Source organism: Rattus norvegicus, chromosome 2 (assembly GCF_036323735.1).
Source record: "Rattus norvegicus strain BN/NHsdMcwi chromosome 2, GRCr8, whole genome shotgun sequence".
NCBI lineage: Eukaryota > Metazoa > Chordata > Mammalia > Rodentia > Muridae > Rattus > Rattus norvegicus.
Window position 1 is genome coordinate 227,362,491 of NC_086020.1, and position 23,245 is coordinate 227,385,735.

General features: G+C 39.5%; 1 protein-coding gene across 5 annotated transcripts in view; it reads right to left on the reverse strand.

The window, feature by feature from the left end:
- Positions 1-23,245, reverse strand: part of Bank1 (B-cell scaffold protein with ankyrin repeats 1) — a 270,011-nt gene that overhangs the window by 158,493 nt on the left and 88,273 nt on the right. For all 5 annotated transcript variants that reach the window (XM_017591004.3, XM_039102804.2, XM_039102806.2 and 2 more), the window contains exons 6-7: positions 20,942-21,047; positions 809-1,005 (exon numbers count right to left, since the gene is read on the reverse strand). In XM_017591004.3, coding sequence (XP_017446493.1) covers positions 809-1,005; positions 20,942-21,047 — 303 coding nt within the window. The remainder of the gene's footprint in view (positions 1-808; positions 1,006-20,941; positions 21,048-23,245) is intronic.

Below are 23,245 nucleotides of genomic sequence, written 5' to 3' on the forward strand. Positions count from 1 at the left end.
GGTTTTTCTGCATGATTGCTGGTTTCCCTTTAAGCCAGCAGTTACTGACCTGTCTGCATGTACTTAACAGAATCTAGATTCTTAAAGAAATGAAGGTAAATAGTTTCTTTGCCTTTTTGCCATCTCTTCTCCAATACTGAATCAATTCCTTAGATGCCAGAAGAACAAATTGGATTCAATGACAGATGAGTATGGGTTAGTCAGAATGGGTTGATATAGTTCACTAATCTTATAAAATGTTCTTTTAAGACCACGGACAAGTCAGAACCTGTAAAGGCTAAAATAAAGTTAAGCTGTAAGCCCCACTGTCTAAGGACAGATAGATATATTCTGAGTTGCTGGAAGCTATTTTTCATACAACAAGCCACATGTTTTCACCCATCAAAACGCGTTTTGTGGACCCAACTGTACCACATGGACTTGGTCACACATAGGCAGGAAGGACATCAGGATGTATGCTTATCCCCAATTGGTTGATGGTGGAAAGTACCTTAGCACCATCAGGGGTTACTTTTTGAGTACCCTAGTGACCTAATTTGGGGTCGTTTCTCCAGGAATCCCAGGAATAAACCTGATTAGTGTCCATTTTCCTGACCAGTATTAAATAAAGTTTGATTTAATTTGATAGTTGGGAAACTTGTTTTCCTCCTCGGGATTTTCAGATGAGCAAATCAATAGAAGCTTTCATCCTACACAATGTTTCTAGTTTTGGAAGGTCTCAGTTTCCAAAATAGCAGTGTATTCGTGTATATGTATGTGCACATATAAAGCACCAGCTGCAGATCTACAATGAGAGGGAAAAACTTACGAGAAAGTCTTCAAAGATTTTCTTGAGTTCTTCATGACCATGCCTTTCAGCAATATGCAGCAGGTCTGAACCATCTGTAGACTTCGTCCTAGCTGCCCAGGTTGCTCCTGAACACTGCAGAAGATGAAGAGCCAGATTCTGTAAGCCGAACTTTGCTGCACAGTGGAGGAGGGTTGGGAGCTCTGTGGTGTAAGTATCTGGAGACACACAAAATACCATGGTTGACTATTTCCTTATATCTGCATTGACATGAAACAGTTGTACACAGTCTGTTCTTGAAAGTCTCACTCAGAAAGCTGAGCAGAACTTCAGTAAATGCAAGCAAACACCAGTGGTTGTTGCGATGTAGACTCTCTTCCCTACTTTCTTCAAATAAATACAAATGACTCTCCAGCATTTATGCCTCAATCTTAATTGTGGAGCCGTCTAAAATTACTATAAGATTTTTACCTTTCACATTTCAAAATGTGTACTGGAGGTCACTTTATGATAAGAAATGAGGCAAAGTCTGACAAACATTTTACAAGGTAAGAGCTTTATGGGCAATCCCTGATTAAAATAGGTCAAGGTTAATCAATCCTCTTATACCTTCATCAACTCATCCTTTGCTACAGTAGAAAATCTACTAACAGTGCCATTTCCTTTGAGTCCATGCCTTACCATGGTTCCTGCATCCTGCCTTTCAGGTAGGTGAAGTCCCTATTAATTCAGTTTAGGCATTTTACTAAATAAACATTTATTTACTAAAGGAATGCACACATTTTTAACATCAACAATTTTTCTCAGTATCTCCAAGTTAGTGTACCATGGTGCACCCCCCAAAAAGAACTTCCTTGAGAATCTATTTCCACACAGCATTAGGAATGGCCACCATTGTCTAATGCTCTTTCCTGTATCATGAACATGTATCCAGTATTAAAGAAAGCAAGTTTTTTAGGTTTTGTACCCATGACTCCATTGTATTATGGGCCTTTTCTCTATCATTATTGTCCTGGTTAGTTTTATGCCAACTTGATACAGGCTATACTCATTAAAAGGGAGGGAAGCTCTGTTGGGAAAATGCCTCTATTAGATCAGGCCGTAAGCAAGCCTGTGTGATTTTTTTTTTTAAATCAGTGATTGATGTGGGAATGTGCCTCCAATTGTGGATGGGACGACCCTTGGATTAGTTGATCTGCTTTCTACAAGAAATCAAGCTGAGCAAGCTATGGGAAGACTAAACCCACCTCTCCTGTGTACTCATTTGCCTTAGCCTTGCTTCAAGCTTCAGCTCATCTTATCGAGTTAGTTTAGCATTTATGTGCCCAGTTTCCCAGTGAAGGTGAGAAAGATTGAGACAGGAAAACTTAGAAACCCAAAGTGATCCTAAACTGATGAATGGAAACAAACATCAAATTCAGTAATCAGCACCCTCCATGGCCTCTGCATCAGCTCCTGTTTCCAGGTTCCTGTCCTGAGTTCCAATCCTAACTTCCTCTGATGAATAATAGCGACACAGAAGTGTAATCCAAATACATCTTTTCTTCTCCAAGTTGCTTTGGTCATGATGTTTCATCACAGAAGTTTTAATCCTAACTAAGGCAGTCATTTTGAAGATTCAACCATAGATCACATAATCAGTAAATATTGTTGCTTAAAGGTGCCTATGTCTCTATTTCTATCATTTTTAATAGATGCATCATTTATATTTAAAGCAGAAATGATCACATTCAATGAATTTGGACAATTAGGCAGAGCTGTAACAATCGCCTACACCATATGAGAACATTTATCATCACAGAAGTGCCCTCATGTACCAGTCCAGCAATCTCCAATATTAGAGGCAGGTATATCCTAATTTTTATAAAAAATAAACAAGGTATTTTGTATCTCATGTGAGTTATACTTTCTGAACTCTTATGCAACAAAGTCTTCTATTTCTGTCCTTCAATCATTTTCCTGGATAGAATATATTTTCCCAACATTTCTCAATTCCCTATCTCTAAAGACTACTCCATTAAAACTTCTTTTTAGTGTTTTTACACATTATGTTTTCATTAATTTTTTTCTTGGGTTTTACAAGATTACTGAATTTGATGTTTGTTTCCATTCATCAGTTTAGGATCACTTTGGGTTTCTAAGTTTTCCTGTCTCAATCTTTCTCACCTTCACTGGGAAACTGGGCACATAAATGCTAAACTAACTCGATAAGATGAGCTGAAGCTTGAAGCAAGGCTAAGGCAAATGAGTACACAGGAGAGGTGGGTTTAGTCTTTCTATAGTTTTATATAGATTCAAAGAATGTGCTTTGTTCTTTTAGTTGAAAAATGTATACTGACCTATTTTAAAATTCATTGATTCCTTCTTTACTCTGTTGTTTCAATTACTAATCCTATCTAAATCTATCTCTCTCTATCTATGTATGTATCTGTCTATTTATTGATCCATCCATCCATCCATCCATCCATCCATCCATCTACCCACCCACCCATTGATTCATTCAGTGTTGTACTACATAGTCCTGGCTAAATTGGAACTCACCATGTAGACTAGGCTAACCTCAAACTCATGTAGAGTCCCCTGACTCTGAATCTCAATTTTTGAAATTAAAGTTATGTGTTACCATGTCGGACAGTCCATTTAATTTTAAGCAGTGTTCTTTGAGAGTTTTCCTTTACTGTATTTTCCATTTCACTAATAACATTTCTCTTTTTATGCTTCTACATCAACCCTCTCAGTAGGTTCTGTAGAATGATCACTGTAGTTATTTAAACACCCGTAACTGAATAGGTGATCACTGTAGTTATTTAAACACCCATAACTGACATATTCAGCATTAGGAGCATTTCCATGACTGCTTTTTTGGGTTGCTCCTCCCATGACTAAGGAACCCTCCCATTCTTCCTTCTCATGCATCTTGTAATATTACTGTATTGCAATATTCCCATGGTACAAAAGGACTGAAATAACCAGTATTTATCCTGTAGGGTAGGGCACACATCCCTAGAAAAGAGGATGCTTTTATGTGTCAGGGCTTTACTTAGGCTCACATGATCAATGACTTCAAATATATTGATGGTCAGATCATAGCTTCATCTTCAGCAAAGAGTGAAGGCTAAGCCCTGGTGAGCTATCAGCTTTTCAATGGTCACTGCTTGGCTCTTTTAAGTTTGTGATTTGCCCTGGGATTCCTTCCCACCCAAATCTCTTTCAGACCTTTGCAAGGCACTCAGACAACATGCATAACTCAAGCCATTATAGCTTGGGATTGCTTTTTCCCAGCGTTCATGTGCTCTGTCTGTACATTTTGGCTGCTGTTAATTTTGATTCAGCCAAAGATTTTCGCAAGATTTGTGTCTGCAACTGTCTTAGTAAATATTCTGTTGTGGTAAAGAGACACCATCATCATGACAACTTATAAAGGAAAACATTTAATCGGGGCTGGTGTACAGTCTCAGAGGTTTAGTCCTTTAATATCATGGTGGAAAACATGGTGTGTTTCTGGCAGGCATGTGCTGGAAAGGTGGCTGAGAGGTCTACATCCGGATCAGCCGGCTGCAGCAAGAGACTGAGACACTTGACCTGGTTTGAGCATTTTGAAACATCAAAACCTACTCCCAATGACACTTCTTACAACAAGGCCACTCCTACTCCAACAGGCCCCCACTTTCTAATTGTAATAATCTCTAGTGACCAAACATTCAAATCTATGAGCCTATGAGGGTCATTCGCCATTCTTCTTCAGTGGCTTTTATAAATGTCACAGCACCTTTTTAAGGGTCCATTGTGCTTATAGACAGGAGCCTAGCATGGCTGTCCTCTGAGAGGCCCAACAAGCAGCTGACTGAGACAGAAGCAGATACTTAGACCCAACCATTGGACTGTAGTCAGGGACTGCTGTGGTTGAATTAGTGAAAGGCTGGAAGAAGCTAAGGAAGAGCGCAACCCCATAGGAAGACCAGCAGTCTCAATTAACCTGAACCCCCAAGATCTCTCAAACCAGGCAGAATGCACAAGCTGGTCTGAGACCTGACACATATACAGCAGAGGACTACCAGGTCTGACCTTAGTGAAAGAGAAGAAGCACCTAACTCTTGAGAGTCTTAAGGCTCCAAGGAGTGGAGAGGTCTGATAAGGGAGGGAAGGCAACATCCTCTTGGAGTGTGTGCTGAGAGGGGGATAATGACTGGCATGTTAAAAAAAAACAATTATAAAAAATTTGTGAGGTATACACTCATACTCTAAGCACATGGGAAGTAAATGTATGAGGAACAGGAAATCAAGGTCCTCCTTCACTATATATGGAATTGGAGACCAGCCTCTACCACATGAGACCCTGTCTTAAAACACAAAACTAATGACAATACCCACAATTAAAAAAACTGTGAACTTTCAATTGCGTATTCTTGTCTCAGTATGGGATCATTAAGAGGAAAGTTGTACATCCTAATTGGGGGAAGGGTTCTATTAGTCTTTGTTCTTAGTCATTTTCTTAAACTAACAGCATGTAATCAGTGGACAATGTATAATATTATTAGATAAAAGTAATAGATTTCCCCCCAAACCACAAGAACCTACTAAAGTATGGTTAGTTTTCAATATGTAAATTTTTCTTCAGTTTTATTTCTAAAATAGGGTCTCATGTAGTGCTAGGGTTACTTGTATGTACTGCTATGCCACACAATCATTGTAATTAATCAAGATTTCTTGTGTGTGTGTGTTATTATCAAGGAATAAATTTAAAAAGCTACCAGTCACAGTGAGATATGGCAAAATCACTGGGTCCCATCTACCCCAACTAGAGAACGATCATCTTTTAGATCTATCAGCCAATGTTTGCCAAGTAGAAATTTAAGAATAGGAGACTAAAATGTCTGGGGGGGAATCTTTGAAAAGACCATTTAATCAGACATGTCTTTTTACAAGTTAAAGTAAACAGAGGAGGAAATTGAGTCATGGACGTTCTTTCCAGGGTGCTTAAACTGTCTAAGATAATCCCTAAAAATAATAGCCAAGAATGAGATTGGCATATTCAAACCAGGGCTTTTAAAAGCTTAACCTAACCTAATAGAATGAAAAATGGGATGGAACGTGTCCAGGTATAAAATACAAGAATTAATTTAGAATTTGACAGTGAGGAGAGTATGAGAACTGGCAATGCAAGACACATAAGCCGTTTGTTCTCACAAATTACTCTCTTGGATATTAAGCTTTCATTCATACAGAGGGAGAGGCCTGGTGGCCACTTTGGGACAAAGCGGTGAGTCACATGAAGAAGAGATTAAAAGACAGGCGAGGCACATTTTAATCCCAGCTCAACCAGTAAATCGTTGCCTCTTAAAACATTTCCTTCAACCCTCTATACCTCAGCCTTTCTATTTCTAAAAGTGGGGGGTTAGAAGTGAGGATTACAATAGCTCTAATATTATTCTGCTTATGCCAAACATGCTGGGGCAGGGAGTTTTCCCTGGATGTTAAATACAAAGAAGTAGGGAAAGGAGCTTGGGAGATGGTAGAGTTGGTAAAGTATTTGCCACAGAGGAATGAGAACATGAGTTCTCTAGCCCATTCAAAAGCAAAAAATAAAAAATAGAAAACAAAAGAAAACACCCCCACCACCATCAATGCGCCTGAGCACGCGCGCGTGCACACACACACACACACACACACACACACCATTGTTACCACCACCACTGCCAAACAAAACAAGCCCTGGAGCATGGGTAAGATGCGGGATAAGAGAATGACTGGAACTTGCTAGCTAGCTAGTCCAGCCAATGAGTAAGCTCCATCAACTTTTCAATGTGTTTGTGCGCTCTCTCTCTCTCTCTCTCTCTCTCTCTCTCTCTCTGTGTGTGTGTGTGTGTGTGTGTGTATGTGTGTGTGTATGCTATGCTTGCTGCAATTGAATTATCACTATGACAGTGCTCTGTCAAATATTTAAAGGAAAACATAAAAGTTGTGTGCACATTGCCTCTCCCTAGTATGCCTGGTAAAATTTGCCTGTTTAGTGCTGAACATTCAAGTATCACTACATTCTGAATACTTATCCGTATACCTACAGTTAAGTACAATTCTCACTTCCCATCAATGAAACTCCTTTGCACAGCAACCCACAACTTCTCAGAATCCAAGGACTATCTGGTCATGGAGTGTTCTTCTCTGGCTGATATAATACACACCACAATTTTCACACTGAAAGTCTCAAGAGACTTCAGGGAGGATATGGCAGAGAGTGTGTAATAGGCAGAGGACCAGGATGTCTACTGCAAGAGTTTCTCTTCTATGTAGAATAGGGAAATGCCATTATCCAATCGTGTAGCACAAACAAGACATGAACAATGATATCAGCTGACATACCGAAGTAGACTTGGAAATTTCATAAGCTCAAGAACTATAGGAAATGAATGACTGCTGAGATAGTTAGCTCCCTGATTTGTTATAAAGTACTAAGGAATATGCCTTAAAAATATAGGATCAATGTTAAATGGACATGTTTAAGTATAACATACATGTAATAATAATACTCAAAAGGAAACAATAGCAAATGCATGAAATAGGAGGATCTGGAGGTAGAGGGATGGAAATCATGCGAAGGGCACGTGGGATATAATAATGGGGGGATTCAAAAACATCCACGTGTGAAATGAATGATGATAAAATGTAGGCTAAACAATAAAAATGATTTGTCAGCTTCCAACTGTGTATCTACAGTGTGTTTACGATTAAAGAATAAAACACAGGAGGACCAGGAACAATGGAAGTCCGAAACAGACATGAAGGCTGGGATCATCCATCACCTCTAAGGACCATGCCTTACGGGGGGATTGCTATGCTTAGTCCCCAACACGGATATCACAGAAGTCCAAGTAATGTGTAGCATGAAGCAGGGACTGGATGTCTAAGGCTGGGGTGCTCGAGGTCACTAACAAGGAGTGTTTAGTATTTATTTCAAGTCTTTTGTTGCCTAGAACCTGAGATATACTTAGAATAATAAATGACTAATATAGTAAAAATAAAGAAGGCCATGAAGAAATCTGGACAATCTTTGACACATTAAAGGTACTAAAGGGTTTTAAAGGTATCAAAGGGAAGAGTTTGACATGGCTTTCAGGAGAAGAATCATAAACAGTACTGAGACTAAATGAAAATGTAACATGAGAATGATCATGAAACATCTAAGGATGGGCTGGCCTGCAGGATTAAGAGCACATCCATAGGCCTAGCACCGCACCCTTACAGTGAAATGGGAGGCAGAGAAAAGAAAACTTGGGAATCCTGTGACCAGCTGACCCAGTGTATATAGTGATGGACAACAAAGAGACCTATCACCAACGAGGTAGAAGATGAAGGAGATAGCCAGGGTTGTTCTGAAACATCTACTCACATACCATAGAAAGTCTGAGCTCACATTTGCAGGCATGTGTGTGCGCACACACACACACACACACACACACATCATCATCATCATCATCATCATCATCATCATCATCATCATCATCATTCCGACACATCACATATATCAAAAATTTAAAAAGTGTATTTCATAAATGTATGTCCATTAATATATAGAGTTTATATTTATTATGTATTATACATAGATCTAGTCTCTATCTATGTAGAGGAATTTTAATCCAGCAACATTGGCTCTCTGGCAAGGGTTCACATCCAAAGACCTTCTAGGTCTCTGTGATCTGGCTGGAATACAGACACCCCTTTAATTCCTCTGGCTGGAATACAGATGTGCCTTTAGTACACACCTTTGATCTCAAACAATGAAATAAAGTTAGTTTGTAGAAGGAAGCAGTCATGTTTGAAAGTGATGCTTAGTTGAGGGTCAGTCAGAATCACAAATCAGAGAAAGATTTGACAGGATGCATGAGAGATAAGATACAGCCAATTCTTATGAAACAAATAGGGAAGAGGCAATCAAAGAGCATCCGAGAGTGAATCAGGTATGGAGAGCGTTCAGTGAGTGCAGTTTCTTTGAAGTCAGGCAACGTAGTAGAGTTCAGTTGAGCAGAGTTTGTGTAGTGTGTACAGTATAGGTTAGCAAAGGTCATTAAATCCAGAGAATAAGGAGCCAGAAGATTAGAACCAACTAAGAGAGTGAGTTTGAGACCAAGCAGATTGATTCAGTGAGAAGCTAAGAAAAGCCAGTTGAATCAGTCAGTTTGGGGAGGAGTTTGAGCCAAAAGAGCCAAGTAACCAGCCATTCAGAGTTCAGAAAGAACTAGAAAGGGTGAGCCTATTTAGTAGTAAGCCTCCGAAATGACAATTAAATCTGGCAAATAAAAGTTACTTATATATACTTATACCTGTCTGTCTGTCTGTCTATCTATCTATCTATCTATCTATCTATCTATCTATCTATCTATCTATCTATCATCCACATATTTATCTGTCATCAATCTATTTACCTATCATCTATCTGCTATCTATCAACCTACCATCTACTTATCATCCATATATTTATATATCATTTATCATTAATATATAATCTATCTCTCATGTATCTCTTTACCTATTACCTATCTATTATCCACCTACCTGCCCATCCATTCATCTGTCTATCTAAGGAAGTAAGGTCTACCACAGAAAGGAAGGTGACCGTGGTACTTTGCAAATCATTACCTATCAGAATGAGATAAAAGACGAGTTCTTCTATGACTTTATGCCTCTTTCTTATTAGAATAAAGCAGTTTGAGTGTTCAGTATTTTAGATCTTTTAAAACAGGATAGTAAAAGCAGAACTCTGAGAACAGTGCATCTTTTCAAGAAGTGAAGGGAGGTGTTCAAGGGGTGAATTATTAACAAAGTGGTAAACATAATTGTCTCAGCATGCCAGAATTTTTAAAAGAAATTTAGGTCTAAGCAATATATATTGCCTCACAACTATAAATGAGGAGGGTTTTTTACTTATTAGCTTATGCAGGACATGTGTGTTTCCATTGTATGTTTGCGTTTGCTTCAGTGTGTCTAATTGAGGCTAGCCTAAGCATGCATTTTCCTTATCAAAATGGATAGTAGAGAGTTTATTTCCTATTAGCTACTGCTAATAGCTGGTGTTTATGTTTCCTTTCCTGACTCTGACATACACATAGATGCTTACTACTTTTGACAACCCTAATAAGCCTATAATTTTGGTGCTGGGTTTTAGAAGCAGAAGAGAGAGACTCCACACAGGGAGGTCACTGCAGCATCCTCAGAAGGCATGAGGGCTAGAGCTTCCCTCTGTTCTTGCAGATGCCAAGAGAAGAGGAAGAATATAAAAGGCAAGAATCATAAGATCTAAGTATTTGCTTTATTTCAACAAAATAAAAATCTGCTTGTATATTTGAAGCTCAACTGTATTTCCATCTATATCTATAGGTGATAATTTGTAGTTTTCTGTTGCCTCTAATAAATGAATAAATCTAGTGAATTTGTACTAAGTACTAGAAATTTCGGGGGCACAGAGGTTTGTCCTAAAGGGTGGTATTGGCCATAGGATGAAATGGGTGCTTTGAAGACAATTATGCTAAATGAAATGAAAATCACCATTTTGTCAAATTGGAAGATACAGTAAAATGCACACAAAGTTATTTCAAATATATTACATAGTAAAATGGTGTGTATAATTTAGTCAACATTGTTACCTTGCTCTAATATTTTCCTTCAAATGTGGGAGCAATTCCCCATATCTCCTCTCTTTAGTTTCAGTGCACTCTCTTCTTTTCTCTCTCCTCTTTGCTGTTGTGACTCCTAACATTCTGGAGGCATCTTCCACAGTGTACATGGTCACATTACCTTTGCTGCTGCTGTGCAGAACTGGCCAGTGGTGTGCCTGTACTCTGGACTGGACATTATACACAGTGCTTGTGGCCCTGCAGGATTTAGTACCAGTTTCCTCATCTGGGAATGCCGCTTTGCCTCAGGACCATAGAGGCATACAGCTCTATGTGATTTCAGGATATTCTCTTATCTTCTTTTACTGAAACATGTAGCTTCCAGGATGTTTTTAGGACCAACCATTGTTTCTGGATTGATGGCTCCCCCTTCTCTTTATAACATATTTTCTACTGCTGAATGCCAGAACCTACTGAGTACAGCAAAGCCCTTTCCTGTGTAGTCTGTTGCTACAAACTGTGAAACTGAACCACGGACTCAGGGATGATATCTGAATTTGGGAATGCCAGGATATGAAGGAATTGAGGTGCCCTCATGCTTGCTTGCGTGAGGTATTGCTTCACAGACTCTCTTTATTGTCCTTAATCCAACTCACTATTGGCAACAAGTGAGCAATTAGAGTTCTCAATATTTGTGTGAACAATGAAAGAGTGAATCTTTCAAAATATACCTGTTTAGCTTTCAAAAAAAAAAAGCTGTTACAAGACCTCATGCCACGGAAGAGATAAAAGTTCTTATACTTGCAAATTCTTGGTCTTTCAGATGTAAGTTCAGTATTGCTTCTTGGCTGTTTTCAGCAGATACTGATACAATAGTGCAAGTAAGAGCTCTAGAAGCAGAGTCGGTCTCACTGCCGTCATTGAAACTCCTGTTACTGAGGTAGAAACAGAAAAGACAGGTGTTCTGGACTTTGGTAACGACCTATGAAGGCTGGAAAACTCTCACACAAGAGTTAATTAATAGGACCCATGTGACCGTGCCAAGGAGACAGATTACTAATGCTACTGATAGTGGGAATTTTCTTCAAGCAACACAATCTGGCCAAAGGCAGACTTCTGGAAAGAAAATATTGGACAAAGAGAAAAAAGTTGTGTAGCCAATGGTGTCTACACATCAAGGAAAGTGACTGGGTCAACCACTACTCAGAGGACAGAGCAGATGACTTGAACAGTCTCATCTGAAGACCTATCAAGTTGTGTCCATGAGTCCTAGTGACAACGCTTTCCTAACACTCAGTTTTGATGGAACCCTTTAAAGCCAGAAGCCTCTACAGCTCAAGATACAGCAAATGCAATATTGGCACAGCAAGAACCAAATAAATTACAATGAGCTTTAGAGATTCACTAACAGACTGTAGTAAAGAACATGGCTTAAATCAAAATGAAGCTTCTATTTCAAATTCCAATCACATTTCAGTGAAAGGAGTCATATCACTTGAATTATATGAGTTGTCCTGTAATTGAGAGTCCTGTTAAATCATTTTCTGTACTTTCTTCTAAATGTCACTCTTAAAAATTTGGAACACTTTTGTCTGCTAGCCAAGTTGTGCCTGAGAGCAAGGCTGCAGGGGACCTTCTAAGACAAAGGAGGGCTGCAGGGGACCTTCTAAGACAAAGGAGGTCACTGGAGAGGTGTAGTGAGTATTTTGGTGTCCTATGAAACACAGTTCTGTTATGTAAATATATGTTTGTTTTAATCTCAGGTATAGGATATGGGGATACTTCAGATTATCCATGGTGGCAGACTATTTGCCTCCTGGGTGCTCTGTCAGGGGGTGTGGTTCTGCCACATGAAGGAAGTTTAATTCTAGGGACTCTAGAGAGGATATAAAAAGATGAGAGCCTCAAGAAAGGAAGTGTGGTTCTTCCTCCTACTGGTTCCTGCTCCTGCTGGTTTGTCAAGTGGTTGAGAGAAAAGAGACAGGAAGAAGTTGGAGATGTCTTGATGAGACAAAGATTGGACTTGACCCAAGGAACTCAATGCCCCTAATCAGCAGGATGTAGTCTAAAAAAAAAACCTCAAAATTCCCTTTCCTCACTAACCTTCTTTCTCTCTTCCCTGGGGTGTTAGAAGGGATTAGGGTGCAATAAGGGTTAGAAGAGCAGTAGATGTATAAGGACACAACACAGTGTATATATGTATATATATATATGTATATATATGTATGTCTATATATATGTCTATATATGTCTATATATGTGTATATATTTATGTATATATGTATATATGTGTGTGTATATATATGTATGTATGTATATATATATATATATATATATATATATATATATATATATGCCTACAGAAAAGCCTGACCTTCATAGCAGCAAAAGTCAATGTGTTGATATGATGCCCTGCATCCTGGAGTACAATATTGAAGTGGCATAGACCATGACGGAAATAAGATAAATGTTGAAATGGATCATTTCCCTGTTGAAAGGAAGGAGTGGCAGGTGATACTAATGCTAACCAAAGGTTCAAGTGTGCAAAGTCCCTCTAAAGCCACCTCTCAGGATGTGCTGATGAGTAACCCAGAAAAATAGCTGCTCACAGAGTAACTTTTCCAAGGAGAAGCCCAAGTGTCCCGGTAAGTACCATGATGTAAACATCTCACTCCTGAAGCTACCTTCCTGAGCCACCAGACCTAAGAAGGAGACCTGATGAAAAGATCACACCAGACAGTTCTCCTGTGGTGGTGGCCTCATCGTCTTCTCTTCTCTAAGGCCATGAAGAACATCAGGAAGGCTTCTAGTTTAAAAATGATACCAAATCTTTTTCTCCACATCATTAATTCTCAGATACATTCTTAAGCTATTACAAAATTTTAAAATATGCGCTAGTATTCACTTCTATATGGTCTGTTTATATTATATTACACAATGCTTCAGAGTTCAGTGCTCATCGAGACACACTTTAGTGGAGATAATGTGAAATCTCTGCAGGTTATTTAAACTATTAAATATGAAACAAGTTAAAAAGAAAAAGACACACATGTCTACTTGCGGTAAGGCATGGCCACCCCTTCGGCAGAAGTCTTCCTAATACTTGTGGCTTGGGGAGCTGGGGTCATGTCCTGAGAAATGAAAGAAGTCTGAACTATAGAAAGAAGAGTCATTTCTGAGCTTAAAAGCCAACAGTACTTGGGAATAGTGAGGCTTTGGAAAAGGTCATTCTTTCATCAAAATTTGGCTTGGCCACCACTGTTCCTATACTTGCCAGGAAGAGACCCAGCATTGACAACAGTTCAGCTTCAAGGAAAAGAGCCACATAGAAAGTCTACGTTTGTTACATGAAACCAAGGACAGAAGAGAAGAAGGTAACAGTGCAGCTCCCATTCAGGATCAGAGTCTTTTGGATGAAGTTTCTCTTTTGGAACGGGTACCTAACTCTACTCTGGATTTTCACTTAAAATCAAGAATGGATAATGAGGAAATCAAGATGTCATGCCTGCCGCTGGAAAGCATCTCGGAGACAAGACTCCAAACAGTGATTTCAGTCATACTAGCTTATGAGAAAAATGAGAAACTTTAGATACTGACAAACTTTTAGAAAGATCATTGAGAAGCATATTTTTAATAAGTGGTCATTCCATGGATGAATTATGAAACAGGAAAAAGGGAATAACCAAAAAATGATTTTAAGTTACCTGCAAATGAAAGTAGTATCTTAAACTGTTCAATTAAAGCACAAATATAATAGAAGACAACAAGAGACAGCATCTGTGACCACCCTACTGTCTTCATCCCTCCCCTTGAGAGTTTCCCATTGCCCTTGAGAACTGCCAAATTTGACTTCCACATTTGGTCTCAGAATTTAGGCTCCTCCCCTGTTGTTTTCCTTTTCTCCCCTTTTCTAAAACGAACAAACAAACGAATGAATGAACAAACAGTTTTCAGAAGTTAAGGCAAGAGAACTTCTTGGATTTTTCTGGTCCCAGCTTTTAGGTTCTTTACGACACTAACAGGACTGCACAGAGGTTTTTCAGCATTACTGTATTGTCTCTGGCCACATGTGGCAAGATCATCATTGGCTCAAGCTTTATGCCAGCCACTCTCAGTTCTTCAAACTCTAGGCAGAAAAACGACACGTGCACTGGAGTGATGGAGAGATGTGCATTGGAGGGAGGACTCCGCTGATGACAGCCACAGACTCTAGCTTGTCTCTGTGAACCAGAGGCCAGCAGGTTGCACTGCAGACAGCAGTGTCACAGAATTTACACAGAAAGGCCACCTGGAAATATTTACAACAAGGTAAGGTGTCCAAATATGATGAAGAACACCACACTAGTAGCTTTCTTCTCAAGGGGATTAGGGATCAGATTTTTGATAAATTTAAGCATATCTGAACCCAATTTAAATAACTAATGTTCTTTGAAGAATTAGGGAAAAGGGGAACATGATCAAGTATGGGGGGAAGAATGGGAGAGAAGCCCCAAGAGTCAACAGAATGAATGGAAATATACAACTCTGGGGGGAGGTGTAAGATGGGGGGACGCTCTAGAAAGTAACAGCGACCTGGGAGGTGAGAGACTCTCAAGATTCAAAAGGAGGAACCTTAGATTAAATGGCCAAAGTAGGGAGAGGGAGCTCATAAAAGTCCACCTCCAGTAGAAAGACGGCATCAAGTGGAGGGATGGGGTTGCCATCCCACAGTAAGAACTTCTGACCCAGAATTGCTCCTGCCTTAAAGAACTTCAGGGACAAAAATGAAGAAGAGACTGAGGGAAAGGTGGTTCAGTGACTGGCCCAAATTGAGACCCATCTCAAGGGGAGATTCCAAAGCCCGACATTATTACTGATGCTATGGTGTGCTTACAGACAGGAGCCTAGCATAGCAGCTGAATGGAATGAATGGAAATATACAGCCCGGGGGAGGGGAGGGAAGGACAGAAGCAGATACTTACATCCAACCATTGGACTGCAGTCAGGAACCCCTGTAGTTGAATTAGAGAAAGGTTGGAAGATGTGAACAGGAGGGTGATCCCATAGGAAGACCAGCAGTCTCAACATACCCAGACTCTTGAGATCTCTCAGACATTGAAGCACCAACTGGGTAGCATACAGCAACTGATATGAAGCCCCCAACACATATACAGCAGAGGACTGCCTGGTCTGGCCTCAGTGAGAGAGGATGGAGCTAATCCTTGAGAGACTTGAGGCCCCAGGGAATTGGGAGGTCTGGCAGGGGGAGAGATATCTTGAAGACAGGAGGAGGAGGAATGGAATGAGGAAATGTGCAAGGGCAGACTTGGGGGTGCGGCAATGACTGGACTGTAAAAATAAATTAATAAATAATAAATACTTAAAATAATGCCCCCTAAAAAAAGGGGGCTTCTTGTTAGTGATTTGCCATCTGGTATCCCAACATCATTTCTGTAAGGTAACAATTAAATGGTAGCACAGGAGCCCTGTGAGGAATTCAGTTAACATATATAAGGCATTTCATCTCCTGTTTGGTGCAGTTAAACACAAGTCACAGGAGCTAGCTGCAGATAGGAATAGCATTTATTCTTGTGGTTTTGTTTCTCTTTTCCTCTCTTTTCCTCTTCTGAAAGGGAGAGAGAAGGTTGCCACTTACTGGGCTTAACTGAGCCAGCTCACATTTCTTGGTGGGTCTGTCAGACTGGGCAAAATAATGTAGTTCCTTCCTAAACTAACTCCCACTTTGACAATCAGCTAAATTATATTTCTTCCTGCCCATGACACGGAATAACCTATATTAAACAGACTTTAGCAGGACTGTGAAGAAGACAAGGGGATGAAGGAATTGTGAACTAGTGGAAGTGGTTTGAAAGTCCAAGAGCAGAGAGCTGAGAACGGTTACAGCAATTACACACACCCCGCCTGCCCAACGTCACAGCTGCTTCCAGACTTTCCGATGATGGACAAACCACGTGTGTTCATATATAAACCAAAACTAAAGTAGCAGAGGCTGAGAGGGATCCTGACTCCTCCTAGTGCTGGTCTTTGAGAGTCTTGGCTTTAGTACCTTGTAGACCAGCAAAACTGCTCAGTGCACCCTTCCACCGGCTTCCCAGGTCACAGTGATCCACATGCTTAGCAAGTCACACATAAACCCAGGACTCTCCCAAATTTGTTTGGATGTTTCTTGTTCTCCTCCAAGAGAGAACTGTTTCCATTTGGCATGTTTCATCCAGGAGAAAAATCATTTATAAGTCAACAGAAGAGCATTACAAAGTAAGAGAAGGTTGAAGCAGATTTAACCTCTTCTGTATCTTATCCTTACCCATCTACAACTTTGTCTACTGAGAGTAGCATAAAAATGAATGCCGAGTGAGGAAGCAGGTTGTCTAGACAATGGTGAAATAACTAAGATTGGCTCGAAATAGTATTTTACTTATCATAAAAGAAGAATCGGGGAACCGAACCTAGAATTTCCTGAAATGCCCCTTTGAAAGAAGACTGCATAGGAAAGAATCATCAGAAACATAGTTCTTGCTTTGAAATAAACACAGATGTCTATGGGTCCTCCCAGGACTTATCGTATAGATATGTCAGTATTGAATACATTTTCAGTTCCCCATGGGTACATTCTCTTCACAATGCCCTTATCTTCTATTCATTTAAGCTAAAATATAAAGAAACAAACAATATATCTTTAATAACAAAATATTTCACCAATGAGTTGGCGATTTGTTCTGGGAAAGACACTTTGGTTTCTACCTGCTTCACTGTTTGGTTTGCCTAATGTCCAAATATGTTTAGTGTCTTACTCAAAACTTGTTTTCCCTTTGGTATTCTTGGTAAGGTTTTGAGTAAGACACAAGGGCATCTCAAACCTTTTCATTAATTCAACATGAACATGATGAGAAACAGGTGTGGGGTTTTTAAGAGAAGGCATTTTAAAGATAGCATTGCAATAGAACTCCGGAGACAGGAAGATAAGTTGTTTTGTTGCTAAACACCATATCCCAGGAATGTTTAGGAAAAAGGATTTGGTTTAACTTACAGTTTAGTCCACAGTCAAGGGAAACCACGGTAGAAACTCAAGCAGGAACTGAAGCAGAGACCATGCAGAAATGCTGCCTGCAGGCTTGCTCCTTGGAACACACAACTTGGCTTTTTATGCAACCTAAGACCACCTGCCCAGGTGGCACCCCCCACATGAATCAAGCAACAGCCTCATAGGCTTGTCTACAGACTAATCCGGTGGAGGCAACTTCTTTTTATTTTTTTCCTTTATAGGATATAATCTTTATTTACACTATAAATGTCATCCATTTTCCTGATTTCCCCTCCAGCAAACCCCTATCCCATCCCCTCCCCCTACTTCTATGAGGGTGCTCCTACACCTATCCATCTATTCCCTCCCTCCTCACCACCCTGGCTTTCCCTGCACTGGGACACCAAGCCTTCACAGGACCAAGGGCCTCTCCTCCCACTGATGCCTGACAAGGCCATTCTCTGCTACATAGGAGACTGGAGTCATGGGTTCCTCCATGTGTACTCTTTGGTTGGTGGTTTAGTCCCCAAGAGCTCTGGGGGTTCTGATTGATTGATATTGTTGTTCTTCCTATGGGATTGCAAAGGTTCCTTCTTTTCAGGTGATTCTATTTTATGTCAAGTTCAGAAAAACTCAGCGGTACCTGAACTGAATCACATTCACATCTATCTTGGTATTTTACTGTGTTCTTTTGTATTTCACAGGAGAATTCTTGTGTCATAAGTTTTATAGCATCTAATTTCCTAAGTATACACAGCAATAAACATGGATGAATTATGTAACCAATTGTCATCTTTTTTCAACTTTTTTAAAAAAAGTTACTTTATGAAAAGTTTCATTCTAATTAAATATTTTAATTAAAACATTTTCATCAAATTCTAGTATTGGTTCACAACTTGCATTAACCAACATTTTTATAACTTTTTCAAAGACAGACTAACAAATTTCCTTTGTCATGATCAAGTGTGAGGATAGATTGCTTTGCTGATATGCTTTTAAATACCTTAAGGAAGGTAAACGCGTCTGTCATTGAGGATCACCTGTGAATGGAACCACCGATGATGCCCTATGTCCTCACTAATTTGTGTTGAGCATGGCTTAGGCCTGTTTCATAACAAAAGGTGATTAAAATATTCAACTCTTGATACTCAAGTGAGGCCCAAGAGTTATTTGCATCCTCTTTATCTGTGTTTATTAGATAAATATCTTTATTTAATGAATAAATTTTAATAAATCAATTTTAAATAAATATCTTTATTTAAGACTGCCTTACTACATCAGAGTGACACATTCAAAGGTTATGATTCAATCCATCTAATATTCACCATCTAAGAACTTTAAGAGTAATACAATTGCACCCTTCTCACTAATCAGGTTGTCTGTATTTATTAAAGAAATAACCTCAATGACAAAAGGAAGAAAGGTTCAGGTTGACCATGGTTTGTTTATTTTTTTTTCCTTTTTGTCCTGAGCTGGGGACTGAACCCAGGGCCTTGCGCTCCCTAGGCAAGCACTCTTCTGCTGAGCTAAATCCCCAACCCCTGACCATGGTTTTAAAAAGACAGGAAACGACTGTGATTCTCCACTCCAACTGAAGCAGGTGTAGCACTTGACCTAAAACCTACTCCTAGGCCTGATCTGCAAAGACTCCGCCACCTCTCAACATCAGAGAGACTGGGAGCTAAGGCTTTAGCCATAGATGCCTGAAGAGTCAGATTCAAACTGGAACACATGTGACCTTACACACATGCCCTCAAAAATTCTCATTGTTTTAGAGTTGTTCAGAATTCTCCTACGGAATGAACGGCCTAAGCCATTCCATCTTTTCCAACTCTCCAACTCCAATTTCATAAATTTAAACAAGGATAATGCTGAAAGAGTTTATAAAAACTGCACCGCAGTTCCATCTTCAGACCTGTGCTTCATATCTCAGCCAGAATTCTTTTGTCCTTTCTCCCCCATCACTGGAACTCATCGTTTATTGCCTAAAGTCCTATCTCTGAAGCAGACAATGAAAATCAATGTACATTTTTTTCTGATAACTCCATAGGCCAAAAAGGGTGCTCACAGTGTTTAGATTATCGCCTGCATATTATCTTGTTTCCTTGATGAAATTGTAAGTATCATGAATAAAAAAAATCAGGCTATATTATTCCTTTTCTGTCCTAATTCGGTACCTTATTTTGTAAGTGAATTACATAATTAATCTTTTTCACTACTCTAACTTTTTAAAAGACTGCATGTGTCTGGTGCTCCCACGTAATAGACCCCCATGATTATTCAGCCATTCACACATTTAGCTGCCTCACAATCAGCTGGGATTCTTCCTTTCTGCAGCCTTGAAGCCTGAATAGCTCATACTAAATCTGCTTAAGGAGCATAGACATCAGCCAGAAAATGTCTTAACCTTCACACGTTAATGTGCAAATAGTAGACTTCTCCTATTGCTTAGCTCGGTGCCTATCTCAGTCACCACCGCATCTATCTCAGTGTTTACAGATGTTGGGTAGCAAGTTACTTAGAAACATTCTTTCATTACACTAAGCGGGAAAAAACGTGTTTCTAAAATAGACTATAAAGACACAGTAGTATTTGACTATATAACTTTAATAGGTAGCTCTTATATATCTTCTTCATATTTTTATATTTTGTATCATACAAACAATAACTAATAATTATAGAAAATATGTTCATTCAGAGGCCAGTGATGGCTCAGAAACTAGTGTCACTCATCAGTGAGCCTCAAAACCTCAGTGCCTTTCTTGAGATCCAATAGAGGAGAAGAAAATTGACACCCACAAGTTGTCATCTGATTTCCACACATCGCACCCATACTCATGCATAAGTAAGATTTAGAAATGTTTTTAAACAAGGAAACTCCCATTCTGTGAAATAAAAAAACCCCACAATTACTTAAATCTTACAATTCACACATAACCCCTACAAACATCAGGTAAAAGCATCAAAATTTACATAACCATTGGCCTTGGAATATTAAGTTATTTAAGTTTTGGGCAATTATAAACAATGAGGTGATAAATAAAATTCATTACAGTCCTTACTTAAAAATATCCTTAGGATAAAAATCGCGAGGTAAAGACTACTAGTTTTAGGAACTACACACAGTTGTTGAACATGTGATAAGTACAGGGAACCATAAATGTTTGAACTACTGGGGTTGACACAATAGATCAGCAGATAAAGAGATTCCTAGGCAAACCTCCTGATGTGTTCAATCCCCTCTGTAAAGGTTGATGGTGAGACCTGACTGCTCAAAGTTGTCTTCTCCCTCCTGCTTGTGTACTCATGTTTACATTCACATATAGACATCGTTCATGCATGAATGTGCATGACTGTGCATACGGAACTATATACTAATAAGACATTTAAATTTTGTTCTACTTTAGTATGCCCCTCAAGAGTAAGGAGTTATAGGAAACTATAAGCTGCTTCTTGGCTATATCATTTCTTAAGTGGTTGAAGAGATTAGAATATAATTAAATGAAAACCTTGAAAAATACTCACGTTCTTTTTGAAGGTGAGTTTCAGTTTGGAGATGTTTGAATTCATAATATGGAATTTCATGCTTGAATACAAATGCAAGAGCATTATCAAGCTCATCGATGCTTTTCTGTTTTCAAAAGAAAAGGAAATTTAAAATTAGCCAGTAGGATGCCCGTGTTCCAGTGAATGGCCCTTCACGAATGCACATAGGGGTAGTGCTAACTAGACTTAATGGGTTATAAACAAGAAAGACATGATGTTAGGAATGGGACATATTGGACAGCATATGTGATCATATTCTACCATATACATACACAAGAACAGGAAAAGACAATGGAAAAATTGGCATCTACCCAAGATGGGAGAGTTTGGGAGTTGGTAGCATGACGATTCCAAGTCTATTCTCTTCTATTTAGAACCATAGATTAGTGATGCAGCTGACCTCCGTGAGTGGTGCCTCTTGGTGCCGTGGGGAACAGTCAGTACAGAGACCCATAACTGGCCAAAGTATTGAGAAAAAGGGACGCTAGAAAGCTGGGCCCTACGTGAAACAGCTGTATGCCCAGTCCAAGGCTCAGAAACACCACAGAGTAAGAGGCAGAAGCCTGGAAGATAGGCAGCCAAAAGATGCTTTCTTTTTTTTTGATTCTTTTTTTCGGAGCTGGGGACCGAACCCAGGGCCTTGTGCTTCCTAGGCAAGCGCTCTACCACTGAGCTAAATCCCCAACCCCTCAAAAGATGCTTTCTGGATACGTCATGACTGCCCTCAGGAAGCCATTGCAGCTGTGGGGATCTGCACAAGATGGACCAAGTCAACATCTCATCCTGGATGGGGAAGGGGTCCATGAGGTCCCACTTCTCCATGATAGATTACTGGCAGTTAACAGTTGTTGCAGGATGGATTATCATTTTTCAGCCAAGAAGCCACTCATGTGACTATAGAAAGGGGGAGACAAGTGGGATAGTGGGTAACTTAGGGTGTTGATGGGTACTATCCACCACCACACTGACTCACTTGTATTCAGGAAAGCAAGAGCTCCAGATCTGCCTTCATATATTTCATGTCTAAAACTCTCACCCAACTACATTTAGTGATAAGATGAGTTAGAACCTGTCTTGTGGAACAGTCCATCCCAGTCTTCACCAAAGGAGCCTCTTATTGCAGTAGATGGTAATTAACGTGGAGAATCTCCACTGGTCAATGTACAGAGCATAACAGACTGGGAACTTCTCAGTCCTAAATGGGGCATGAATATTACGTCCTGTGCTGCCCAGTTTGGGTCAGCTTGACACAGAGAGGAGGGAACCACAACATGAGGAACTGTATTAAAGGGTCACAGCCTTAGGAAGGTTGAGAACCACTACTTTAAACAGTTAGGCAATGTCTCAGTCTCTCTCTCTCTCTCTCTCTCTCTCTCTCTCTCTCTCTCTCTCTCTCTCCACCCCCAAGAAGTTATTAAGTTAATTTAAAAAGCATTATTTAAATGGATAGGTTTTCAGTAAAGACAATATACTCTTAGTCAACTTAATTTTTTTAACTTTTGAATGAGTCATTTCTTAGCATTGGAACCATGAATACTAAAATAATTATTAAAGTTCAAGGCAACTAAAGATTTATTTCAAATTTTGCATGTGTTGCCAACTAGACATGTGTAGAATCCTCCCTTAACTGATTTCAAATAATATGACAGGAAAAATATGTTTTGAAATCTTATTTATCCAGGTCTGATTTCTGAGTCTAAGAAACATATTACTGATATATCATACATCAACACTAGTGAGTAACTGTGTGAAATATCCAGTAACTATTATTTGTTTTTCTCCACAGTCTTTGATGGAGTTCTTAGACAACAATGAAGTGGAGTCACCCTAACACAGACAGAAGAACAGCCCTCTGTGGAGTCTCTCATGGCGGCTTTTCTCTGCTTGAACAAGTGCGTCATCAATCTGCTTTCACTTCAAAGTATGTAAACTGAAAACACATAGCTTTTAAGGTATTTGGAATGTAAGTTTTGCTACTATAATACAGAGATGCAAATGGACAATGGCTTAAACAGTGCAGAGGCCTGTGCCTTTTAAACGTAGGAAACCAGCAACTGTAGACCAGGGTTAATGCATATCTCCCTGGGACTAAGGATCTAGGCTTGTGCTAGGAGGATTAACTGCTTTCCATTGTCTTTCAGTTGATGATGCTCCTGTGATCTATTGCTTGTCTATTGCTCCTATGTTGGTCTTTCAGACAATCAATAGAACAGAGAGTGCCAGGAAAGCATGGCCAGCTGATATGAATTCTTCTAAATTTGCATCTGGCTGTCATGGATACAC